This window comes from Equus asinus, chromosome 5 (genome assembly GCF_041296235.1).
Source record: "Equus asinus isolate D_3611 breed Donkey chromosome 5, EquAss-T2T_v2, whole genome shotgun sequence".
Classification (NCBI taxonomy): Eukaryota; Metazoa; Chordata; class Mammalia; order Perissodactyla; family Equidae; genus Equus; species Equus asinus.
In genome coordinates this window covers 89,411,612-89,436,301 of record NC_091794.1, presented here as the reverse complement: position 1 = coordinate 89,436,301, position 24,690 = coordinate 89,411,612, and the positions used below count along the sequence as shown (strand labels likewise).

At 41.8% G+C, this 24,690-nt stretch overlaps 1 protein-coding gene across 13 annotated transcripts in view; it reads right to left on the bottom strand.

Moving 5' to 3' along the window:
- ZBTB8OS (zinc finger and BTB domain containing 8 opposite strand) overlaps positions 1 to 24,690 on the bottom strand; it is a 34,896-nt gene that overhangs the window by 9,836 nt on the left and 370 nt on the right. For 2 of the 13 annotated variants that reach the window (XR_011503499.1, XR_011503498.1), the window contains exons 2-8: positions 14,096 to 14,120; positions 13,706 to 13,827; positions 13,405 to 13,487; positions 12,789 to 12,848; positions 12,447 to 12,499; positions 11,025 to 11,061; positions 1,670 to 1,826 (exon numbers count right to left, since the gene is read on the bottom strand). Coding sequence is in view for 11 of the 13 variants with exons in the window: in XM_070510436.1 (XP_070366537.1) it covers positions 8,013 to 8,099; positions 11,025 to 11,061; positions 12,447 to 12,499; positions 12,789 to 13,016; positions 13,405 to 13,487; positions 13,706 to 13,827; positions 14,096 to 14,120 (635 nt within the window). In the remaining 2 variants the exon portion in view is untranslated. Of the gene's footprint in view, positions 1 to 211; positions 1,827 to 7,609; positions 8,100 to 11,024; positions 11,062 to 12,446; positions 12,500 to 12,788; positions 13,017 to 13,404; positions 13,488 to 13,705; positions 13,849 to 14,095; positions 14,121 to 24,690 lie in introns of those variants that run through there. The other 11 variants (XM_070510436.1, XM_070510438.1, XM_014837900.3 and 8 more) reach the window with 9 other exon arrangements.

Genomic DNA, 24,690 nt, shown 5'->3' with positions numbered 1-24,690 from the left:
AGGAAAATGAAATCCACAGAGGGATCTATAAACTTCACTTTCTAACATGTTAGCCTTTTCCCTACAGAACTTGTATTAATGCCAACAAGAAGTCAAATATGTTAATAAGCAATAAACCACACACAAGAGAAGCCAAGGGCCTCTTAACTTTTAAAAGCAAATTATTTTGAATTGTACATACTTAAATAGCATGATAAACACTTTTCGCCATCCCTTTTTGTTTTATTCACACCAGCAAAAGCCTTTGGACACTTTATCACCTTTAGATAGGAAACCAGTGACCAGGATAATGCCATCACCTCTTTACCTTTGAGTTTGATTAGATCATTTACAAACAATATTACATTGAATACAGATTATAAGGGACATCTAAGAATTGATTATACTTTGCTTTGCTCTTTCAGATTTCTAGATACTTAAATCCATTACACAGTTTATTGATGTTCCCGTTGGGAAAATCTTTTAATTCCTTATTAATATTATTTACAACTACTCAGTTCCTTTATTAAAGAGTAACATTTTATTCAGCCCATAAGAGAAAAAAAATGGAACATTTCTGCCTAAACCATAGTTCTCAACCTTGGCTGCACATGAGAATCACTTGTGGAGCCTTTAAAAATACAGATGCCTAGGAAAATCAGACTCTCTGGCAGATGGGCCCTGGGCATAAGTATTTTTTAAAATCTTCCCAGCATTTTTTATGTGCAAAATAGGTCCTCCATGCAAGATTTCCTCCTGTCCTCCCCACATAGAGGCTAGGGATGGGCAGTTGGACCATTTGACCTTCCAGGCCACTGGATCTCAACCCTATCAGTATGGAAAAAATTTTACGACATGAAGCCCAGTCCAAGAAAATATTGATTTTTGTGAAATTTCAAGATACTATGTATGTTTCCTGATTGAAAGCTGTTTTTTTAAAAAAAAGATTGGCACCGGAGCGATAACATGTTACCAATCTTCTTTTCTTTTTTCCTTCTCCCCAAAGCCCCCCAGTACATAGTTGTATATTCTAGCTGTAGGTCCTTCTGGCTCTGCTCTGTGGGATGCTGCCTCAGCATGGCTTGATGAGCGGTGCTAGTTGCGAGCCCAGGATCGGAACCACGGAAACCTTGGGCCACTGAAGCAGAGCACATGAACTTAACCACTCAGCCACGGGCTGGCCCCCTGATTTAAAGTTTAAAAAAAAAAAAAGAAAGAAAAAGGAGCCAGAATACACTCTAAGCACTATGGAGCGTAACTGCTACACGTTATAAATCTATCAATGAATTGAATTAAATCTTTTTCTTTTTAAGATTGACACCTGGGTTAACATCTGTTGCCAATCTTTTTTCGTTTTTTTTTTTCGCCCTTCTTCTCTTCCCCAAAGTCCCCCAGTGCATAGTTGTAGGTCCCTCCGGTTGTGCTATGTGGGACTCTGGCTCGGCACAGCTTGCCGTGCCACGTCTGTGCCCAGCATCGGAACCAGAGAAACCCCGGGCGCCGAAGCAGAGCACGCTAACCTAACCACTCAGCCCAGGGCCAGCCCTCTAAATCATTTTTTTATTCAAGTTAAATGTCATACTAGGGAAGCAGGACTCAATTCTAAGAGGTGTTATTGAAAGAAGCGTAGAGATGTTATTGAAAGAAGCATTCGGACAAATTTGGAAACAAAAGTAAATTTCTTCTTTACCTTTTCAAGTTATTGTCATTAAAAATTTGTTTTAAAAATAACTTTAAACGACTTTTGAGTACCATGCTCCTTTCCACTTTTAAGGTTATGTTTGCAATTCAAACACAAGTATATTCCTTTAGCAGTATTGTAGATACAGACACTCCCTCGCTGTCTCCTGCAAAAGAGAATTTCATCCAATAACGAAGTGGCTCTTTTTTACATAATTCAAAAAAGTTAAATGCTGAAATAAAATAGATACTGTGTCCTTTGTTGCGCATTTGAGTTGACTTAAAGCGTTTTCCCCGGAGGAAAAAAATCCACACGGAACTTAGTGGAAAACGACGCCTATAAGTATTGGCACCAGGTGCTCTAGTATTTTGGGGCCATGTTAAAGAATGAAAGTCTGGGTTTTTTCCTAGCCAGCAGTGACACACTCTCACGCTCAGGCGGGTGACCGGCTTGGCTTTATATTTTATTTTCCGGGATGAGTACACCAGTGGGTGGGATTAAGGAGTAGGACCCTTTGTTTTCCGCTACACTACTTCTCCTGGAAGTTATCGCAGAGTCAGGCAGCTGGCCCCCCGGAGAGACCCCCGACCTACCAGACACCCCTAAGGCTACACTGGGGCGGGATAGAAGTTTTCTGTCCTGCGTAGTGAGCGCCCAATAAGGAGCCCACATTCGCGCGGTACCTATTAGATCCCAGCCCTCTGAGGCGGGCACTGGCGCTGTCCCCATTTAAAACAAATAACGTGAGGCTTGAGAAGTTGAATGACCGACTCCAAAGCCACCCACGACTCAGAGCGCCGCGGGGACTCGAGTCCACGCAGGATGCGGTAGCCGGTGCCTAAAACCGCTGCCCTACAACCAGAGGGCTAGTCGACTTCATCCCGACTCTCGATTAGAACACTGTTGTCCGTGCCACAAAGCGCTTCCCTGCCTGGGGCGTCTCCGAATTCGCCTTCGGCTGCCCCTCCCACACACAGCGGGACAGCGCCCCGGGCCTCGCCGCTCCGAGAGGCGGCCTGGGGGCCAATGAGAGCCTTCGGCGCTCCCTGCAGCCAAGCCAGCAGGAGGCGGGAAGACACCCGGGGCGGAACCTGGACCCTGCGTTGGAGAACGACTCCTGCTCGGGAAGCTACTGCTGGTCACATTTCGCCAGGGGCACCTACCTCGCTGGCGGTCTCAAGTTTACCCAGAGTGCTTGCCTTTTCTTTCTTCCCTTCTTCTTCTTTTTTTTTTAATTGCTTTTTCTCTCCCAATCCCCTCCGTACATAGCTGCATATCCTAGATATGGGTCCTTCTAGTTGTGGCCTGATGAGCGGTGCCATGTCCGTGCCCAGGACCCAAACCGGTGGAACCCTGGGCCACCAAAGCAGAGCACACGAACTCAACCACTCGGCCAAGGGGCGGCCCCCTCTTCCTTTCTTCTCTTCCTGCCCTCTCTTTTTCAGGGGCTCATAACTCTTTAAGAGAAACACTGAGCAACAAGTGTTTTAACCTGACAGCCCTGCAAAGTAGGTACTATAACGGCAGATGAAGAAACTGGCTTAGAGTGGTGAAAAGAATGGGCCAACAGATAGAGAAAGACAATCTCTGTATGACTCCACTTACACGTGGAAGTTAAACACTGGACAAAGAGAACAGATTAGTGGTTACCAGGGGAAGGGGGGGGGCACGAAGGGTGAAGTGGTGCACCTACAGTATGACTGACAAATAATAATACACAACTGAAATTTCACAAGGTTGTAAAACTATCATAACCTCAATAAAAAATAAAATAGAAAAAAATTAAAAAGAAAGAACCAAGATCAGAGTTTGGAAGTTTCATGAAAAACTGGAAGCCTTGGCTCCTATCTTTATGTAACACACACAGAAATATCCACATATTGCAAACTGAGGCATTTATAATGACTTGAGGAACCCCTATCACATGCAGGCAGAGCAATGAAATGAAGCCCTGGAGGAACTTTACATTCCAGCTGGGGAGACAGACACGGCCAATGATGAAGGGAGGTGCCAGGTGCCAGAAGTACGTTTGGGCAGGGAGAGTTTTGTTTTTACACAAAAATGAATATAGATAAAAAGGGTTGTTAATCTCAACATGCAAATAACCTATGTTGATATTTTTTTTTTTTAAAAAAGGGCAATTACAAGCCATGCCTTGACAAATGGAAAGAACATCCAATTAGGAGACACAATGAAGGAAGAAGAAAGTCGGTCAACATAACTGAGGAAAACTAGCAAATAGCTGAGTGCAGGGAACGGAAGTGTGAGAGGAGTCCAAGGCAATTCCAGTCTGGAGAGTGGGCGGGTCAGGGCGCCACTGATGAAAATAAAGGAAGTGGAATTTGGATATGAAAACATGACAATAAGGGTCTCTCCCTAAGGAGCATGTCACCAGGGGCTCTGGAATCAGGAAGACCTGGATTAGGCGTCACTGAAACAGACCACTAAAAGAAGGTTCAAAGGAGGTGTATATAAAGCAACCAGAAGCCAGTTCCCTCGCTCCTTAAAGTGCTTACAACTTCACAGGGGAGTTGCGGCTACGTGTATTAACTGACTCAAGGAACTTTACGCAGCAACGCATCAGTAAATGTAAGATGTTGTCTATGTATTCCATTGGGACTGAGAGGACCCAGTAAAGCAGGGATCGAGCAGGCGGGATGAGTCCAAATAACTTCTAAGAGGTGAGTTTCCAGTTACATATATTGAAAAAGGACAAGATTGGCAGGTAAGAATCTGGGCAACAGAATAGACAGATCTACAAAACAGAAAGCAGATCAGGTTGCCTAGGGCTGGGAGGGCTGGGGGGAGGGTGACTGCTTAAAAGGTAGTGTGTTTCTTTTTGGAGTGCAAATGCTCTAAAATTGATTGTGGCGATGGTTGCACAACTGTGAAAATACAGCAAAAATTGTTGAATGGCTGAATTGTATGGTATGTGAATTATATCTCAATAAAGTTGTTATAAAAACAAAGAGAAAAAGAATCTGGGCAAAAATTCAAAGGTAGTTACTGGTGAGTTTTTGTGTGAACTTGCCTGGTGGGTGATAGTGGGTGGGCTGAACTGGTACTGAGAGAAGACTCTGGAGAGGCCATGGGAACAAGGATGAAGGCAGAAACACAGTCACCCAATGATTTGTCTTTCTTCTCGCTGTGACACATCCCTTGAATGTTTAATACTGTGAGCTGCAAGGGAATCAGCAAGAGACCATAAATGGAAGGGAGCCCCCTAGAAGGGCAATTGGTTTGTCATAAATGGACAGGCACAGCTTTTGAAAACAGATGCTCAACTCAGATATGGAAGAAAGAAAACTAGATTAACACAGGAAAGACTTGGAGTAGAGAAGCAGGAAAGGAAAAGAAGACAGAAGAGAAAGAAGAGAGGGAAAGGCAGAAAGGGTAGCTTTGTTTGCCCTTCTTAAAAAACAGAGACTAGCAGAAGGGCACTGGCTACCAGTGATTTCTAGGCCGGCCACACCCCCTAACCAAGCACTGTGCACTTTTTCAAAAATTAAGGAGGAAAAGGGAGCTGTTAGCTTTTCTGCTTGTTCCAATAATAATACCAGCCCTCACTGACAGCATTTACCATGTGTCAGGCACCGTCCTAAGAGCTTTAAGTGTATACCTCTTATTTAATCCTCTCAACAACCCTACAAGTACTACAATCACGAGTTAAAATGAGGATATAAGGCACAGAGAGGTTAAGCAACATGCCCCAAATGGACAGTTAGTCAGTGGCAGAACCAGGACTTGAACCCCAGTGATCTGGCCCCAGTTTGTGCTATTAACCACTACATCCCCAAAATCCTCGAAATAAAAAGTTAGCACAGTAGCGTTTAAATTCCACAGCTCCAAGTGTAATTCCAAAATGACTCCCTTTCTCTTCATTTACAAAATAAAATTCTTAACTATCCTAGCAATGCCAGGGACACCTGGTCTGTGAGTAGGCATTACCTCCATTTCAGAGTTGAGGACACTGAGCCTCAGAGAGGTTAAGAAAATGTCCCAAAGTCATAGAGCTAGTGAATGACAGGGTCAAGATTGAATCCATGACTCTACTGTCCGTAAAGTCTATACTTGCAGGTAATTTTCAAAACACATACAGTTGTATATTTATTCGGCAGTGGGAAAAAACAATAGAAATCCACTATTCTCTACGCTCTTGTCCTAAGAAACCATATATTTCTGGAATTTAAGTATTTTTCCTAAATATTAGCTTTTGAACTTTTAGAATAAGTGTCGGGGAAAATGGGACAGTCTTTGTCAGTCATCTTTTTTAATAGAAATAAATATAATTTGGGGGCTGGCCCTGTGGCTGAGTGGTTAAGCTCGTGCGCTCCGCTGCAGGCGGCCCAGTGTTTCGTTGGTTCGAATCCTGGGCGCGGACATGGCACTGCTCATCAAGCCAAGCAGAGGCAGCGTCCCACATGCCACAACTAGAAGGACCCACAACGAAGAATATACATCTATGTACCAGGGGGCTTTGGGGGGAAAAAGGAAAAAATAAAATCTTAAAAAAATAAAAAAATAAAAAAAAAATAAATATAATTTGTATTGCATAATTACATCTGACTTGTTTTTACGGAGCCCCATTATATAGCACTGGTGGCAAGAGATACAGCTATGCTTTTTTCCCTAGTCAAGTTTGTACTTTACTTGGCTTAATACATCCCAAGAGCTCTTCTTACTCTGGATTCAGCTCTTCCAGTGCCCTCATGGTAACCCATTGTTCATTTCACAGTCAACCCCCCAAGCAGCCCATGATGTGCAAAGAGGTCCACAAAAAACAGAGCCCCATCTCAGCCCCACCTGAACAAAAGGCAAAGAGGTTCTTCTAGACATTTTTTGTGTGGAGGGTAACAATTCAAATTTACAAAATATGCCTGACAATAAAGCAGGCTAAGAAGCACACTACCCCAGTGATCCTGCTATGTATTCATGTGAAGAGTTACTGTTGAAACCACAGGCTCCTGGCCTAGTCTTCCTTACCCTTCTTTGTTAAATACCCAGGGAAAAAGAATGCGGTGCTCAGAAAGAACACCTAGAAAGCTCACAGACAATTTCTTCCTTTTAGGTTAAGCTCAGCAGACTATCAGATATTTGGCACCACCCAATGACAATCTTTTCTCATGTACCTGTGAATAAACAGCAACTTTGCAAACTCTTGTATCACAAGAAAGAATACCTCAATCAAGGAAGAGAGAATAGAATAATGTTGCAAATCAAATGAAAGCAGTTTCATTTTTTAAAAGTTATCTCCTTTGAAAAGTTCAGATCATTTTAAAGATGTTTCCCTGGCCTCCTGTCTTCTTAGAAATGCAGGGCTTAAGTAATTTAAAAAAACCTTTTTTTAAATTCTCCTTTTCTTCTCTAACTGTATAAATATACTGGCTTTATTATAAAATTACATGCTAGAAGGAAAGACCCATTTGTAAGGGCATCAAATTTTTCTTGTGGGAAAATAGGAAGGTGTCAGTACAGATGCACTGCTTATAAAAAGTGAGAGAAAGAGAAACTTGGGGTTCTTCCTAGAGAAGTCTTCCAATTGTTCAACCAAGTATTTCTTCTATGAAAACCAAGTAGGGGCCTGGCCTGGTGGCACAGCGGTTAAGTTTGTGCGGTCCGCTTCAGTGACCTAGGGTTTGCCGGTTTGGATCCCAGGCGTGGACGTATGCACTGCTTATCAAGCCATGCTGTGGCAGGCGTCCTACATATAAAATAGAGGTAGATGGGCACAGATGTTAGCTCAGGACCAGTCTTCCTCAGCAAAAAGAGGAGGATTGGCGGCAAATGTTAGCTCAGGGCTAATCTTCCTCAAAAAAAAAAAAAAAAAAGAAAACCAACTGGACTACAGAATGGCTCTGTCCTACGGCAATCTAAAACACAGCCTCTCTTAATGAACATATAGAAAATAGATGTCTTAACCAATTTGGAAGAAAAGCAAACTCCTGGGTGTAGGATTTCTCAAATTATTATTTTTTTCAAACTGGATTCAGTAAGAACACAGAGGCTTGAGTCTCTTGGGTTGCTGCTTACATCAATGCTTCCTTTTGGGACCAGGCTGGAGAGCCTGCATTCCACTGGAAGAGAGGGACGCACCTGCTGTTCCATCAGGAAATTAATAAAGGAGGAACCACACTTGCCACCTGAAGAATTCCTCAAAGTTTGAATATTTGGGTAACACAGATCAAGGCTGTGCTCTGATTTGCCATTTCTGAAAGTCGCACTTAATGTTACAATGTTCTCTGCAAATCTCCATATTTCAACAGATACTGTAGTGCAGAATTTAAATCACGGTATCTTCTCAACAGGAAGAGAAAAAACAGTGCTTCATAGGAGTCTTTTTTTTTTTGGTATCTTAAATGTCAATGATCACAAAAACTTCTGGCTTCTCTTCATTATAGACCTGCATTGCTGAATATGTAATTGCCTTGACTTCAGTTCCCTAAAGTTGGGGTCAGAGAAAAAACAAATAGGAAAAAAAGGATATTGAAATCAGAATCATTAACTCTAGCAACAATTGGCAGAAAGTCAAAATGTTAATGTTATTCTGAAAAACTCAAAACTCACATAAAACAATTGGTTATCGAATTAGTACAGTATTAGACACTGATCCAACAAAAACGAGCAGCAACACGAGCACAGCAGAAAGAGCACTGAACTGGAGTTAGGAGATGGAATTCTAATCCTGGCTTTGTTTCCACCTGGATATGGAAGCTGTCCGACCTCTCCTTCACTTGTCAAGTGGGCTGAATCAAAGAACACGAAGCTTTCCTACTGTTCGGCTCGGGGCTCCTTCTCCAGACTTCCTCCCTGCAGCCTAACCTGCGCCCTAGGAACTCGGCCTGTCCTCCTTTCCTCAGCTGCCGATACTCCCTCTACCTCGTGGGGCTCTTCTCCCTCACGTGTTTCTGATGTTCCCTGGCCCAGTTTAGAACCACACGATTACATGTGCTCTTAGTTCCTACCAGTTCGAGAAAAGAGTCTACAATGATTCTGTGCACCACAAAAGGTATCAGAGAATAGCTGACTGGCATTGCTGGCTCTGGAGCACAAAAGAAATTTGAAGATTTCACAGACAATTGAATGGCGCCCACCTTCACTTGTTCCCCCTGTCAGAATCACCTGAAAAAACTACAACCTAAATCAAATTCAGCTTTCTGCCTACAGGAGCACCGTGCTAGCTGGTATCACCTTAAATGTATGTCCACAAATCTCAAAAGGCTACTCAGCACTGACCAGTAATCCCTACATTTACCACTAAATTCGCTTTCTCACTGTCTGAGCAATTATTTCACATCTTCACCTCGAGCGCCCCTCCTTCCTCCTCACTCTCGATCAGCCGTGCTTCCTCGAGAAAAGAAGAGCCATCAGTAAGAACTGACGCATCTTCCCCATCACACCTACCCTCCGCCTGTACGTGGCCTCACAGTAGCCTCTCCTCCTGTCACAGTGAATGGCCTGTGCCTGCTCATAGCAGAAGGCAGACTTCGACACCTCAACACTCTATCCCACACCCCTCCTTACCAACTTAAAGTCTTTTGCTCTGAAATTATTCTCTCCCTCTCCAGCATGATCAATTTTTCCCAATTTCTAGATTATTTCCACTTAGCACACAAGGGTGCTACAAAACCTCTTCGCTAAAACAAGACAAAACACTTCTACACTCCTCCCCGACTGGCCACATTCCCCTCTAGCTACTAACGTTCTAGCCGTATGTTCCACTTTTCTGCAAACTCTTCAAAAGAACTGTCTCCACATACTGCTTTTACTTTCCCACCTCTCACTCCCTCCCTAATCCACCCCAAGTATTTATACACATCTTTCCACAATTAGTAAATCCATGCTCAAGTCCCAACCCTTATCTCACTCAACCTCTGGGCAGTCTCAAGAGCATTACATATCTGGCTTCTAGGGCACCCCTCTTCTTTTGTCCCCTCTCACTAGGCTCTCCTCCCTCTTTTCCTTTTTTTTTTTTTTGCTGAGGAAGATTTGCCCTGAGCTAACATCTGTGCCAGTCTTCTTCTGTTTTCTATGTGGGTTGCCACCACAACATGGCCACCCACGAGTGGTGTAGGTGCACGCCTGGGATCCGAACCCAGGCTGCCAAAGCAGAGCATGCCGAACTTAACCACCAGGCCATGGAGCCAGCCCCCCTCTTTCCTTTTTCCCTTCTTCTCTTCCAAACTTAGTACCCAAGGGCTCAGTCCTTTCTACTACTCTCTCTTCTTTACACTCCCTCCTTGGTGATCTCATCTAGCCCTATGGCTATAAATATCATCTATTCAGTGGTGACTCCTAAATTCATATTTCCAGATACACCTATCCTCTGAACCACAGTCATCCCACAAGCAAATGCCTATTATCTGACATCTCCATTTAGATGTCTAATAGGCATCTCAAACATAATAAGTTCAAAAGAAAGTTCCACTGTCATTTGTATTATAAAAATGATTTGTTTTCAATTCACACTCCCCCCCTTACTGGTTTCCCTTCTTTTTAAGCTTCTCTCCCCTGAGACTCCCTCACCAGGCTTCATTTCATTATACTGTGGTTGAAGAAATGACACTGCAGCCACTGGAAGCAACCAGGATTTCCCAGTCACCTCCAACTAATTTAAGTCTCCTTGGCCTAAACACAGGGGCCAGCAAACTACCAATCACAGGCCGAATCTGGCCTGCCACCTATTTTTGTGCAGCCCCACAAACCAGGAATGGTTTTTACATTTCTAAATGGTTGAAGAAAAATAAAAAATAATAATATTTCACATTTGAAAATGAGATAAAATTCAGATTTTGATGTCCGTAAATACAGTTTTACTGCAACACAATCACATTCATTCATTTATTTATTGTCCGTGGCTACTTTAGTGCTATAATAGAAGAGCTGAGTAGTTGCTCTTCCATCACTCTCTGCCCACAAAGCTTAAAACATTATCTTGTCCTTGACCGAAAAAATTTGCCTACCCCTATTCCAACAGATTTGACTAGTATAGAGTGAAGCCACACAGGCTGGCAAATACAGAATCTGGAGAAGCAGAGAAGGTAGCAGGGACTTCAGAGAACATCCAGTCCAGCAATGCATTCCAGGGGAAGATGTCAAAGCTGGAAAAGGCAAAGGGGCTTTTAAGCCCGACAACAATCCTTAACAAAACTGCCCCTAGAACCCAGGGCTGACTCCTCACCCACCAAATCACATGTGTGGTGAGATCAGTGTCTGAACAGAACAAGTCCAGACAGGGCAGAGAAGGCTGAGAAAAACAAACCACTTCACACCGATTTAGGAGAACCCGCCGAAGTTTACTGCTGCGTATACTGACTTTACGGTGAGAAAGTATGAAATGTTTTTAATGGCTGGCTTAAAACCTTACCTGAGGGTGTTTGGACAATGAGAATTCTTCTCCCCACCTTGAGAAGGAAAATTAAAACATGATTAAGATTGCCAAGATTTCATATTTGTTCTCTCTTCATATATTTTAAAATAAGCCTTATAAACGTGGTTAAGATACTAGAAAGCCAAAAGAGATGGGAAGGGTAAGGAAGCTATAAATTTCAGTTTGACTGCCGGCAGATACAGCTGTTGAGGGACTTATGCACCACAGCCATTGTGACAAGGTTGATAGCTGCTCTAAAAAAAAAGTGCCCTGGTATAGTGTGCGTATGGTAGAGCCTCAATAAACATTATTTAATAAATATTGTTTCATAATGAGTGGCATGTTCAAATGTTCAGTGTACTCAGGGCTATAGACTTACGGTCTGAACTTGACTTATATTTTATAACTTTTAAAAAAATGTCCATGGTCTGTATAGAGAAGGCCCTAGAAAGGTACCTTCCTAGGACCTGGGATGAGCATCCTCTCTCCCGTCAACACTAATGTGGCTGAAGATCACAGCAGTAGCAGAAGCAGTAGCAGGAGTAGAGAGCAAAGTTTAAAAATTCTCTTTGACCATTTATTAGCTAAGTACCCTTGGATAAGCCTGTTTCCTTACCCATAAAAAAAAAAAAAGGAGGGGGAGATGATGAAAGACCTCACTTTATAAAAAGAAACAAATAAAAACGAATAAAATTCAAGCTATATAAATAGCTTTATATAGAAATAACCTAAAAGATATCACTAAGTGACTGAAGAAGCTTGGGGAACACCAAGTCCAATCGAAGTGAGCCAATCAAATGTTTGGAGGGCAAAGTATAGTCTGTGGAGAGGAGGGACTGGTTTGAAAGGAGTCCAGGGTGAGGATGCATGAGAAAGCAGGCATCAGTGTTCCCCAGCGCCAAGCTGGGTTTTATGCAAATATCTGTGCCATCTAGCAATTACATATTTTTTGTGCTAAAAATCACCAAATAGGGAATCAGGTTTAAGAACCCACATCAACTTTGTTCTGAGAAGTTTCTGGTCTGCCAAAGCTGAGGTGAGCCCTTGCTCCTAGGTGCCTCATGAAGCTTAACCTGCAAAGCCCCATGGGATGCAGTTGGTCCTCTGACTTAACATTTCTGTCCTCCTGGGAGGACAGAATTTTCTTCAGTGAAGAATATAACTTTAACATCTTTCATGACTTGCTACTTAAAAGATTTTCAGGGGCCAGCCTGGTGGCAAACTCACTGGGTGCACGCTCTGCTTTGGTGGCCTGGGGTTTGTGGGTTTGGATCCCATGTGTGGAGCTACACACCACTCATCAAGCCATGCTGTGGCAGCATCCCACAAACAAAATAGAAGATTGACACAGATGTTAGCTCAGGGTCAATCTTCCTCACCAAAAAGAAAAAAGGAAAGAGAAAGATTTTCAAAACTTACCCAATGGACCGTAATTTGAAATTTCTTTGATCAATATTAAGCACTTTCACTTCCTAAGAGGAAAAACATTTTTTTAAATTTTAAAAAATGTTCATAACAGACCATCTATTAAAACCTGCCTAGGTTACCATCTTTCCTACAAAATAATACAACTTCTCTGAAGCAAAGAAAATTAAAATGTTAACTAAAATAGGACAATGAACTAAATATATTTCAAGGTAAGAAAGTTTTTTCTTATATAGTCAAGGAAGGCATTCTTGAAAAATGTACAATCTAAAAACATGAGTCAAAAGAATTTCTCTGTAAGATAGATAGAGTAGGATGATGTGGGATTTCACTCACTCTCAGTCTATATTCATATAATACTGGAGGCACTTGAACTTTGTAGGATGAATGACCCAGCTGGAAGAGCAGACGTAGTGGAGCTGGTAAGGGAGAGAACGGAGGGGTATGGAAGCAGGGAGGGCTGCGTGTGTTAGATAACAAGGATGTTGGAGAGGTGTTCCCTTTTAGACGTTGATGGCAACAAGCAATCTCCATTTGGCTTTTCCTTTTCCACGTCAAGAAAAACTAAAAGCAGCAATTTTTTAACTTAGGCCAACATGGCAGAGCTGCTAAATTTCACATGAGACAAAAGGAACATATGGATGGACATAAATATAGCTCAAACTTGGGAGACACAAAAAGGGTAGATGAAGACAGTAGGTGCATTCCTATGACACAATCCTGATTAGTGACAAGTTAATAAGACATCTAAATGCAAAATACATATACATAGGCAACCTCAGCTTAACCAAGAAGTGCCTATGGATTACCATTTCTGCAAATCAATGTCGTCTTACATATCTGTACGGCTGGTCTTGCACCACATGTTCTATTTGAAATCACTTGTTCTATTTTAAAATATGCACTAAGAACCCATTTGCTCAGTAAAAAACAAAACAAAACCCTTGCTTACCCTGGGTATGAAGAATTCATCAGCACTAAACTTATAAAGCCACTCATCCAAAAAGTGAAACAGAAGAGATTCTAAGTCATCTCCTACATAGGATCAAAAAGAACCATAATAGTACGATGTTTGATAATTCTTGTCTCTAAAAACTTGTTTGAATTTAAAAGTGCAATGAATTTCTTAGACTAGTGGAGGGAAGAACAGGCTCATAATCAATTTTGTTGTTCTTAGTGCGAAAATATACTGAAATTATGTAGAATGCTGCACCTTTGTGTAGCAATTTCTTCCTTGTGAATGAACTGGTTACCTTGGGTTTCTACTTCTACTGTTTGGAGGGGCTCCACAGTCCCAGTGTCTGTCATGTAACCGAACATGGCCATTGCACATTGCTCAAATGCTTCCTCCAGAGTATCTCCCCACGCGTGTAACCTAAAGAGATGCATTCATGCCCTGTGGAATACAATCCACTGCAAGAGAGAACACCTGACAGCACAAATAAAATCAACATGATCAACACAAAACCAAAGGCCTCAATCAATGGAACGGCACTGAAACCGGGCACTTTTAAACTTCATTTTCGTGTTCTAAGGACCCAAAACAGGAGGAGAAAAATGAAAACCAGGGACATCAAGACCAAAACATCAGCTTTCCTATTTAAGCACATGGTTTCAAAGGCATAAACTCCAGCTATACTCACTGGACATCCGCAGTATGATCCAAATCTGAGGGAGAGAGGGAAAAACACTTATAAGTCACTAGATTTGACTTGTAAATCCCAAGAAAATAATTCTAGTTCATTATTAACAATGTCATCCTTGGGCTGGCCCCGTGGCACAGTGGTTAAGTCTGAATGTTCCACTTTGGCAGCCTGGGGTTCACCGGTTTGGATCCCGGGTGTGGACCCACGCACCACTTGTCAAGTCAAATGAGGCAGGCATCCAACATATAAGGTAGAGGAAGATGGGCACGGACGTTAGCTCAGGGCTAATCTTCCTCAGAAAAAAAAGAAATGTGTTTAATTAAAAAAAAAAAAAGAACATCATCCTTGAAGAGCAAGAAAATGTGGAGCAGACCATACCTTTTGCTATTCATTTACACAACAAAGTTAATTGCTTTGTTAAGGGTTATTTTTTAAAAAGCCCAGATTTATTTTTTATTTTTTTAAAGATTGGCACCTGAGCTAACAACTATTGCCAATCTTCTTTTTTTTTTTCCTTTCTGCTTTTTTCTCCCCAAATCCCCCCAGTACATAGTCGTATATTTTAGTTGTGGGTCCTTCTAGTTGTGGCATGTGGGATGCCGCCTCAGCATGGGCTGATGAGTGGTGCCATGTCTGTGCCCAGGATCCAAACCAGCAAAACCCTGGCCACCGCAGCGGAGTGCGCGAACTTAACCACTCAGCCATGGGGCCGGCACCCAAGGTTTATATAAATGAAAGACAATTTCTGGAAGGCAGCAGGACCACGGCCTCTGGGTGATCTAAAAAATGTCTAATATGTTTTAATTTCTCAATAAACAAATGCCATTTCCTGACATTAGTTACTTTTCCTCAATAAAACAACAGCATCTCTTCTAAATATCTATTGTGTGAAGGATCAAAATTCTAGGAACGACATCATCAGAGATATAAAATTCCAGATTTCTCTGTCTTACCCTTTTCATGAACAGCTAGCCAAATCCTAGATAAAATAGGAGTTTTTGTGTGTGTGTGTTTTTTAACAGCCAAGTTTTTTATTTGTTGATTTCTTGCATTTGAAGTACTTCTTGATGACGTCCTTGGCTGATAAAACAGTTTTAGAACATAACCTCTACCATACGTATTACGAGCTTTTTCCTGATGTTCTCACAGGAATACCAGAAATTCTCAACTGCTACTACAGCAAGCTCCCATTGGATGTGTTATCTCAACATTTCTGAGTCTGTTCTTCACTCCTGTCATGATTTCCATCAATCTTCCCACTCAGGACCATGGACTATTCAGGTTAGAAGTCTTGGAGATCATTTAACATAATTCCCGCACTTATAAAAAGAAAGCTGAGGGGCTGGCCCCGTGGCCAAGTGGTTAAGTTCGCGCGCTCCGCTGCAGGCAGCCCAGTGTTTTGTTGGTTCGAATCCTGGGCGCGGACATGGCACTGCTCATCAAACCACGCTGAGGCAGCGTCCCACATGCCACAACTAGAAGGACCCACAACGAAGAATATACAACTAAGTACTGGGGGGCTTTGGGGAGAAAAAGGAAAAAATAAAAAATCTTAAAAAAAAAAAGAAAGCAAGCTGAAATCCAGAGAGACCGTGTGACTTGTTCAGGACTACACTGTGGATTAGAGGCAGAGTTGTGACAAGAATTTAGATTTTCTGACTCCCAATTTAGTACACTTCGCACCATAACAGAGTTTGGGTGGCACTCAAGGTTCAAATTCTTCTCTAATTCATTCAAAAATATTACTGAGGACTTAATACATTTTAAGCACAAAGGGGCTCAATGACCAGCAGAGACAACAAGTAATTTAAAAGAAAATGACAGGTATTAACCCTAGAGAAATCAAAGTATGTGTCCACAAAAGAACATACAAGAATGCTCACAGCAATTTTATTCCCCAAAATTAAAAACTCAGTGTTCATCAATAAAAGAACAGCTAAGCAAACTGAGGAATAATTATACAATGCAATAGTACTCAGCAATAAGAAAGCAGGAACTTCTGATACATGCATTAACATGAATCTCAAAAGTGTTAAGTGAAAACTGCAGAACCCCGGCACGTGACAATTCCATCCACTCCCCTGCACTAAGAGACTTGACCAAACTCTAGCATGGCTTCCAGCAGAATAGGGCTGTGTTCCTAGATCAGCCCAGCTCCCCATTACAACGCCTGCCTCAGAAAGCTCCACACTGCCTGCCGGGAGAAGCTGGTGTTTGTTCTAGCCACCACCTGACAATAGGCCCTTGACCTCCCTTAGAGCATTTACTGAAAAGGCTTACAGTTGAGAATATTTATCTCTTACAACTCACAAGTGTCTTTCTCAAGGACTCGAGAGCCATTCCTTTGAAATGTAATCATCAGGAAGGACTCCCAGTCTCTCTGGGAGGATAGCATCCTAACCCCCTAACTGCCAGCTAGCAAACATAGCTGGCCTAATCGAATTTACACTGACCAACCTTTTGTAATTTTTCATTTCACTGACTCTGCTGAGCCCCGTGCTCTCCTCTTTCCCTCACTCTCCCTTTTAAAAGGCCCAATCACCTCGGCATAAATCAGAATGGAGCTGAGCTCTTTCGTCTACTGTCAGTAATTACTGAACAAAATCCATTCACCACTTTAACGTCTGGCTATGTTTATCTTTGATATTGAAAGAAGCCAGACATAAAAGAATCTATACTATGTGATCCCACTTATGTTGTTGTTGGCGCAGTCGTGTCGATTCCAACTCCTGGTGACCCTGTGTCCAGCAGAACAGAATCCTGTCCAGTCTTTTTGTACCATCCTCTCACCTCCCAGAGCTATATGAGACAATGCTCTGCTGCTATTCATAGGGTTTTCATGGCCAATTTTTTCTGACGTGAGTTGCCAGGTCCTTCTTCCTCATCTGTCTGAGTCTGGAAGCTCTGCTGAAACCTGTCCACCATGGCTGACCCTGCTCGTATTTGAAATATCAGTGGCATAGCTTTCAGCATCACAGCAACGTGCAGCCACCACAGTAGGACAACCGACAGACGGGTGGTGTGGTCCCTTGACTGGGAAATGAACCTGGGCCAAGACGGTGAGAGCACTGAATCTTAACCACTAGACCACCAGGATTCCACTGACAGGAAACTCTAAAACAGGCAAAATTAAGCTATGGCGATAGAAATCGGAACAGTGTTTGCCTTAAGGTAAGGGAGTAGGAGACTAATTGGAAAGGAGCAAAAGGGAACTTTCTAGGGTGATGGAAATGTTCTGAAGCTAGACTGGAGTGTTGGTTACGCAGATGTTATCAACACTCAGTGGACTTTACATTTAAGATCTGAGTACTTTTCTATACGCAAATTATACCTCAAGTTTAAAAACAATTTAAAAAGACAATGACAGATTGCTACAGGGCAGTGGTTTTCAAATTTCTTGGTTTCAGGAACACTTTACTCTCTTAAAAATTACTGAGGACCCTAGAGCTTTTGTTTATATGGGTTGGATCTGGCAATATTAATGATGCTAGAAATTCTAACTGAAAAAATTTTTAAATATGTATTAATTCATTTAAAAAAATAAACCCACTTTAACATAAATTGTACATTTTTATGAAAAATAACTATTTTCCAAAAAACTTAGAGAGTGGCACTGTCTCGCATTTTTCCAAATATTTTTAGTGTCTGACTTTCAATGTGTTGCCATATGTTGATTTAGTCGAAGTACATAAATCAAATCCAACCAAGGAAAAGGAGGAGTATTTTAATAGCTTTTCAAAAAATTACACAGTCTTCCTTGATAGTACACCAAATCTGGAAATGTAGTTTTTTAAAGGTTAATCGCAATGTGGAATCTGGAGCTGTAACAATGAACTTTTCATACTCTGTACCATTAAAACCCATTGTTCTAGCTTGTGCTTAGAACGGATCTTATTCATGCCTGATTGGATAACATCAAGCATTGGTTTTTTGGAAAACATTAGTTCAGTGAGTTATATGATACTGTTGATAAATTTAATTATATAGAATTTGCTAATATCACCACCAATATCTCATCAGAAAAGTCTTTATTTAGGTACTGGGAAACTGTCAAGGTCATGGTGGAAGATAGAAGTTTCCCAAAATTCTAATTTCACCTGAAAGCTTGAATTTTTTTTTCTTAAAGATTTTATTTTTCCTTTTTCTCCCCAAAGTACCCCCGCCATACACAGTTGTATATTTTTAGTTGTGGGTCCTTCTAGCTGTCGCATGTGGGATGCCACCTCAGCATGGCTTGATGAGTGGTGCCATGTCCAGGCCCAGGATCGAACCTGGTGAAACCCCGGGCCCCGGAAGCAGGGCACGCGAACTTAACCACTTGGCCACGGGGCCTGCCCCAGAAAGCTTGAATTTTATCATTGCCAACAAATGTTGTATTATTTTCACTAATGTGACAGATCACTTTATTTTCAAGAAAATGTATGCCAAACACCCAAGTCTGAATAATAATAGTATGTCTTCCAGTCAGTATTTTGGGAAAAAAGCAGTATTTAGTGAAAAAAAGCAGCTCACAACTCCAACAGTTACCGAAATTCTTTTCCTCAAGGTAATCATCAATACTTTGACACATAGCAGAAACACTTACGCATACTTCCCATTTTGTTACACAGAATATCAAAAAGGTATGTACTCAATGGTCAAGATTTAACAAAATAAATAGTTTCTACCAACTCATCAAGGGCATTTTTAAGTAAAAATGACTTTTCCTTTTTTCTTCTTTTTTCGTGAGGAAGATTGGCTCTGAGCTAACATCTGTGCCCATCTTCCTTTATTTTATATGCGGGACACCTGCCACAGCATGGCTTGACAAGCAGTGCATAGGTCCATCCCAGCAATTTGAACCAGCAAACCCTGGGCCACTGAAGTGGAGCGTGCACACTTAACCACTGCGCCACTGGGCTGGCCCCTCTCTCATTCTTTATTGCTGTTTTTTACTGAATGTCTTTGAAATATAATAAAAATACATATTTTATCTTTGTCCCTGGTTCCTGGCACAGAGGTCCTAAAACCCTTGGAATTTCCTGAGTGATAGGAGTGTCTTTCATTATTTACAATGATCTCCCCCTCTGCCAACCTGAGTCTATGCTAATGAGGTGACTCAGGATGGGGCCCCCAGATAGCCTTAGAATGAGGCAGTCACCAGGAAGAGAAGATGAAACACAGATTAAAGGGTGGGACCCTTCAGCCCCACCCCCCACCACGGATGAGTGTGGGGTGTCAGGCAGATGGAGGGTGGAGCAGGAGATTGGGTTACAAAAACTCTTCAACACAGAGAATAGGAGAACATCTAGATTGGTGATCTCAGCAAGGTGCTGGGAGGATGAAAAGCCCAGAGAGGGCATGGACTCTCCAAGCTTGCCCTATGCATCTCTCCCCATATCTTGCCCTGTGCATCTCCTCCATTTGGCTGTTCCTGAGTTGTATGCCTTATGATAAACTAACTGGTAAGCATAAGTAAGGTGTTCACCTGAGTTCTGTGAGTTGTCCTGGCAAATGAGTGAACCTGAGCCTCAGGAAGGGGGTCATGAGAACACCAGAATTTGCAGTTGGCTATGCAGAAGTGTGGGTAGCCTGGGCATTCCATTTGGGGCTGGCATCTCAAGTGGGAGCAGTCTTGTGGGACTGAGCCCTTAACCTGTGAGGTCTGCGCTAACTCAGGGTGGCAGAATTGAATTGCTGGACACCCAGGTGGTGTCAGAGAACTGGAGAATTGCTTGGTTTGGAAAAACCACACATTTGGTGTCAGAAGTGGTGTCAGAGGAAAGCAAAGACAGGTTTATAATGCATATATTGTGATAATACAGAAGAACATACAAAACTCAGAGTGTGCAATGAAAAAAGCTTGGAGATGACTGACCAAGAGGATCAAGTGAAAATTATACTAACTACAATAGAATTCATAAAGAGGCAGTGTAAAAAAGTTAATTATAAAATTCAACAGCTTTCACCAATATAATCAATAACCATAGAGATACTATCATGGAAGAGATCATTAACATCAGAAACAAAAAAGATGAAATACCTAGAAATAACCTTCTCAAGTTACATAAAATAAGATTTGAAAAATGGAAAGGTATATCTCATTCCTGGAGAAAAAGACTCACATAAATAGCAAAGCTTTAATCCTCCCTGTTTAGAATTAACATTGACGAAGATCAAGGCTGCCCCAGGGAGAGAAGCCCAAGGCATCCTGGCCTACACATCGATCTATATCATCCTCCGGGAAGTATAGGATGTCCTGACCTGATTCAGCCTGACTTGTATCCAAAGTTATACGACCACGCGATAACCAGACCCCACCTACACTGGTACAGTTTTAACGACTTTTTTACTCGATCTTTCCTTTGTCTTGTAAAGAAATAATTCACATACCTATGCCTTATAAATTTAGCCTGACCTTCAACCCATTGCTGCTCTTCACTGCCCATGGGTCCTGTCCCCATGCTATTCTCTGAACAAAAGAGCACTACTGTCAGACCTTGAGAGTCCAAGAAATCTTTCTTTGGACTCCTTGGCTCACCTAGCCTGCATCAATATGATTGAAAAAATACTAACAGCTACTTTTTGTCTGTGGTTTTCTTTAAAGTAACAGGAAAGAAGGTGAAAAGTAGGAGAATGTACTACCCCAAAATAATGCCACTTTACCATAAAGATTATTTTGAGCTCAAGACAACTGAGAGAAGCAGATACAAGGAAAATTCTTGGGGGCCGGCCCTGTGGCCAAGTGGTTAAGTTCAAGCACTTTGCTTTGGCGGCCCAGGGTTTTGCTGGTTCGGGTCCTGGGCACAGACATGGCACTGCTCATCAGGCCATACTGAGGCGGCATCCCACATAGCACAACCAGAGGCACTCACAACTACAATATACAACTATGTACTGGGGGCATTGGGGAGAAGATTAAGAAAAAAATGAAAAACAACAAAGAAAAATTCTCTGCCCTCCCACTATTTGCCTAAAAGTAGGACATAAATTTGTAAAGGTGTTCCCCTTCACCTCTCTATCAACAAGGACAAAAACTAATCACTGAAGAAAACTCTAGACTCATCTGCCCAGAGTCAGCACCTGAGGAATCTACATAACAAACTTAATGACAGCCCTTATCTTCTATTAGTTCCCCCATATATTTACCGTCCCACAATTTGCTGCCCCAGACGTGCAAAGTGCGGGGCTGGCCCAGTGGCTAAGTGGTTAAGTTTGCGCGCTCTGCTTCAGCGGCCCAGGGGTTCGCCGGTTCGGATCCTGGGAGTGGACATGGCACTGCTCATCAAGCCATGCTAAGGTGGCATCCCACATGCCACAACTAGAAGGACCAACAACTAAAAATACACAACTATGTACCGGAGGGCTTTGAGAGAAAAAGGAAAAATAAAATTTTTAAAAAAAAGTGCAAAGTGCTTTTCCTTTGTCTTGTCACTTCTCTACAGAATTGTTTCTGTTAAGATGCTATATAAGCTCAAGTTCTAAACAGCCCTTTGAGTTACTCATCACTGAGTACTCCTATGCGTATGTGCACTTGTTAATGAACTTGCGTGTTATTCTCTCATTAATCTGCCTTTCGTCAGTGTAATTTGTAGTGCCAGCCAATGAATCTCAGATGAGTACAGGAAAAAGATTTCTTTTTTCTCCCCCACAGGGGAATCTGGCTAGTGGTAAAGATGAAAAAAGATACGCTGATAGCTGATAAATGCTGAAGCTGGGAGATCTGTACACAGAAATCATCATCCTATCTCCCTAGTTTCGTATACATTTGGAACTTTTAAAATGAAAAGTTAAAAAAATACCAGTAGTAATTTTTATGGATCTGAGAAGCTGATTTTTAACTACACACAGAAAAAAACAAAGCAAGAATGGCAGGGAATGGGCAAGTACTAAGGGGGAGATTGTGCTACAAGATATGAAAAGATAGAATTATCCCCTAATAATTAAAACTGTGGCACTCGCACATAAAAAGAGGAACAGAATAGTAAGTCCAGCTATAGACCTAAATATAGACAGGGATATTATATATATGATAAACATGTCGCATTTCTTTTTTTTTTTTTTTGAGGAAGATTAGCCCTGAGCTAACATCTGCTGCCAATCCTCCTCTTTTTGCTGAGGAAGGCTGGCCCTGAGCTAACATCCGTGCCTATCTTCCTCTACTTTATATGTGGGATGCCTGCCACAGCATGGTTTGACAAGCGGTGCCATGTCCCCTCCCGGGATCCAAACCAGTAAACCCCGGGCCGCCGAAGCGGAACGTGCGCACTTAACTGCTGCACCACCAAGTCGGCCCCTTGAATTCCAATTACAGGGGAAAAAGACAGACTGCTAAATAAACGATGTTAGAATATCTGGTAAGTCATCTGGAAAATAATTAAATTGGATACTTAATTTCCACCTTACCCTAATCTTGACATATTCAAGATTTAAATGTTAAAAAAAAAAAAACCATAAATACTAGAAACAAGAAAAATCTATATCAGCAAAAATATGCTTCTCACAAATATGAGGGGAAAAAAGCCAAACACAAAAGGAATACATATTGTATGATTCCATTTATATAATGTACAAAAACAGACAAAGCAAATCTATGACGTTAGAAGTCAGGCTAACAGGAGAAGCAGGGAGAGTGATGGTGATTGGAAAGGAGCATGAGAGGGGCTTCTGGGACGCTGTAATATTCTGTTTATCGATCTAGTTTCTAGTTATAAAAATGTATTCAGTTTGTGTAAATTCACTTGGGATATGTGCACCGCTCTTCTTTTTTTTTTGGTGTGGAAGGTTGGCCCTGAGCGAACATCTGTTGCCAATCTTCCTCTTTTTGTTTGAGGAAGATTGTCACTGAGCTAACATCTGTGCCAACCTTCCTCTATTTTGTATGTGGGATGCCGCCACAGCATGGCTTGATGAGCAATATGTAGGTCCACGCCTGGGATCCTAACCTGCAAACTCCAGGCCGCTGAAGCAGAATGCACGAACTTAACCACTGTGCCACCTGACTGGCCCTTGTGCATTCTTCTATACTCATATTGTACTTCAATACAAGTTTTATTTTCAAATGTCCCAGAAGAAAACACAGGAGAATTACTTTACAATCTGAGAGTGGGCAAGGCTTTCCTAAGTATAATATCCCAGAAGTCATAAAAAGGGTTAATAAATTTAACTACATAAAAACAAATTTCTGCATAGTAAAAAAGACCAACAACCCAACAGAAAAACGGGTAAAGAATATGAATATACACAACCCAGAAGGGAAATACAAACAGCTCCAGACGTACTAATATGTTCAACCCAAGCCAGCCCTAAAGGCCCAGTGGTTACAGTTAGGGGCTCTCCACTTTGGTGGCCAGGGTTCAGTCCCCAGTGGCAGAACCCCACCACCTGTCTGTCAGTAGCCACACTGTGGCAGTGGCTCACATAGAACTAACAACTAGAATATACAACTATGTACTGAGGCTTAGGGAAGAAAAAAAAAAAAGAGGGACATTGGCAACAGATGCTAACTTAGGGTGAACCTTTTCCAGAAAAAGAAAATTCAATTCCATTTATAATAACAAAAATGTAATTAGTATGACAAGACACAACAAACTAGAAAAGACCAAAAAGTATGGCAACAGTAAATTAGTACAAGTGTGAGGAAAGAGGCACAATACAATGCTACGGAGAGTATAAGTTGGCATCTCAACCGAGAGCAATTTGGCAATAATTGTTGAAGTTAAAAAAGCATGAATGCTTTGACAAAGCAATGTAACTTTTGGAAATTTATTCTACAGATATGCTTGCACATGTGCAAAACAATGGCTGTACCAGTATATTCCCTGCTGCATTGTTTCTAAGAGCAAAAGAACAGAAATAGCATGTGTGCATGTACGCATAAGAAAATGGTAAGGATGGTTGATCTAGAGAGGAACACTACATGGCTGGGGAATCAGAGCTGAAAGACTGACTTTTCACTGCATACCTGTTGTACCTTTTGAACTTTGAATCATACATATGACCCTTAAAAGTAATTTTAAAAAATTGTTTTAAGTGAGAGAAAGGAGAGCTAGGGAGATATGCAGGGTCCACAAAGTACGGAGCCTAGGATGCTATGGTAAATAGTTGAACTCTGTACAGAGGATAACGGGAGATTAATGAAAGATTTTAAGCGGGGAAATAAGAGTCCGATTTGTGCTTCCCAAACCACAGCAACCTTTAGGGATAGTCGTCTACCGTTTATATTGAACTTCAGACTCTGCGCTATACTTTCATAATTATTATCTCATTTATTGCTCAGATAAAGGAACTGGGATGCAAAGAGAGATTATATGATTTGCCCAGTTACTAAGCTAATAAATGGCAAAACTAGGTTATGGTTTTTTCCCAACAACACGATCCAGGCAAAACACCAGGTTAGAAGTTCCCCACTTAGCTCTCCGAGTCCTCTAACCTACCCACACTCTTAACTAGCCCACTCTTGGAGATCCCTGGCGGCGACAACCCCGCAAACACTTGGAAATATGGCTATCTTTAGAATTAACACACTAGCAAAATTCCCACAAAATAAATGTCATTAAGCATATGTGGGAAAAAGCTCAAGAGACTGTAAATGTGGGAGCCCAAGCTTCCCG